General features: G+C 43.6%; 1 protein-coding gene across 1 annotated transcript; it reads right to left on the bottom strand.

Annotated features, from left to right (window-relative positions):
• Nucleotides 1–420: 420 nt before the first annotated feature.
• LOC132380303 (general transcription factor II-I repeat domain-containing protein 2-like) lies at nt 421–1,607 on the bottom strand. Its single transcript, XM_059949056.1, has 2 exons — nt 847–1,607; nt 421–761 (listed from the first exon to the last, which is right to left on the bottom strand). The coding sequence occupies exon 1, from the start codon at nt 1,451–1,453 to the stop codon at nt 851–853; it is 603 nt and encodes a 200-aa protein (XP_059805039.1). The 5' UTR covers nt 1,454–1,607; the 3' UTR covers nt 421–761; nt 847–850.
• Nucleotides 1,608–1,881: the final 274 nt, after the last annotated feature.

The raw sequence follows: 1,881 nt of genomic DNA, 5'->3' as shown, positions 1-1,881 counted from the left end.
GGTCTCCACAGCTGTCTGTGGGAACAAATTCCACAAATTCACCACCCTCTGGCTAAAGAAATTCCTCTGCATCTCTGTTTTAAATGGATGCCCTGCTAACCTGAGGCTGTGTTAGACCCCCCACTGAGGGAAACATCCTTTCCCACACACAAGGATGTTAGTCCTCCTTGGGTTCAGGTGTAACCTGTCCCTTTGGAAAAGGTCAAACCTAACCCAGAAGAGATTCCAATGATCCAGAAATCTGAAACCCTTCCCCTGGACCAGTTCCTCAGCCACTCATTCATCTGTACTATCATCTTATTTCTGTCCCGATAACCATATGGCACTGGAAGTTATCTAGAGATTATTACCTTGGAGGTCCTTCTCTTCAGCCTCTACCCCAGGGGTCAGCAACCTTTACCACTGAAAGAGCCACTTGGACCCGTTTCCCACAGAAAAGAAAACACTGGGAGCCGCAAAACCCGTTTGACATTTAAAATGAAATAACACTGCATACAACGTTTTTTTTGCCTTTATGCTATGTATAAACAAACTATAATGTGTTGCATTTATGAAATTGATGAACTCCTGCAGAGAAAACGAAATTACATTTCTGCATGCAACAAAAACATTTTGAACTCCGAAAAAAAGACGTTGGGTTGAAAGTTACTTTTAAGTAAAATATTCAATGTCTATTTGAGTCCTTCTTGTATTTATGAAAAACGCCAAACTTAAATTTTCCGCCAGCAGCAAACCAAAAATAACGTCAGCCAGCTGTCATCCTGAAAAATGAAAGGACTATTTCACTGAACAATGAAAAAATATGAATATAAGTAAAATAATAGGCAATTAAAATATTTATCATACTTGGTTAATGGGATTTCTGCTCCTGGACCTCAGCGCACAGCGTCTGCACATCAGGGCTGTATGATGTCACCTTCATCTTTACACAGGATCGCAAGCTGTCATCTGTGAGGTTTTCAATATCACTCCATTTGTGTTTCTGAGCAAGAACGGCCTTCTGACGGGCAACATCTTCAAGGTCTGCTGTCAAGCGTCTAAACTTGGACACCCATATGTCTTTGTCGGCTATGTCGGCCAGTTCCATCTCAAGATCAGGTTGACTCACACCTGCCAATGCAGTCGTATTCAGTAGGGAAGGATCGATGCTTAAGGGAGTGACCGGGAAGGATAATGTGTTTTTTTCCTCTCTGAACTCACAGAAGCGTTTCCCAAACGATGTTTGCATTGCGATGATTGCAGAATGTAAATACTCCGAAATTATCATGTCGTGACCTTGTTTGAACTCTCTCAAATTGGGGAAGTGAGACAAAGTGCCTTTCTGTAAATCTCTGGCAAGCACTGTCAACTTGCGCTCGAATGCCAAAACATCCTCCAACATGTGCAGGGCTGTACGTCCTTTCCCCTGAAGAGCTGTGTTCAGCGTGTTCAGGTGCGCTGTCATGTCTACCATGAAGTGTAGCTTTTCCAGCCACTCTGGCTGTTCCAGCTCAGGAAAGGTGAGCCCTTTGCTGCCCAGGAAAGTTTTCACTTCTTCCAGACACGCGACAAAGCGTTTCAGCACCTTCCGTCTGGACAGCCAGCGATAAAAACACGTTGTAGCGGTGTCAGTAAACTGCAGTCAAAGATAGCTTTATTCGAACTAAACAGCCTTGCTTTTAAGCCTCCCTCAACCCAGCCCCCATGGACGCAGATGCTGCAAAAGACGCGTACTCACAAACCCCCGTAGGCTATCTCCCTTAGCCGGAATGCTGGCTAATTGTGAGCCGTTTCGGATGTGGCAGGAAATGTGTCGCTACACTTAGGTTGTACAAGATCACCATAATTACATTTCAAAAGCTAACAAACTAACATAAAATACATTTTAATTAAATACTGACC

The sequence above is a fragment of the Hypanus sabinus genome, chromosome 23 (assembly GCF_030144855.1).
Source record: "Hypanus sabinus isolate sHypSab1 chromosome 23, sHypSab1.hap1, whole genome shotgun sequence".
NCBI classification, from domain to species: Eukaryota; Metazoa; Chordata; class Chondrichthyes; order Myliobatiformes; family Dasyatidae; genus Hypanus; species Hypanus sabinus.
This window is presented reverse-complemented; position numbering and strand designations above follow the sequence as displayed.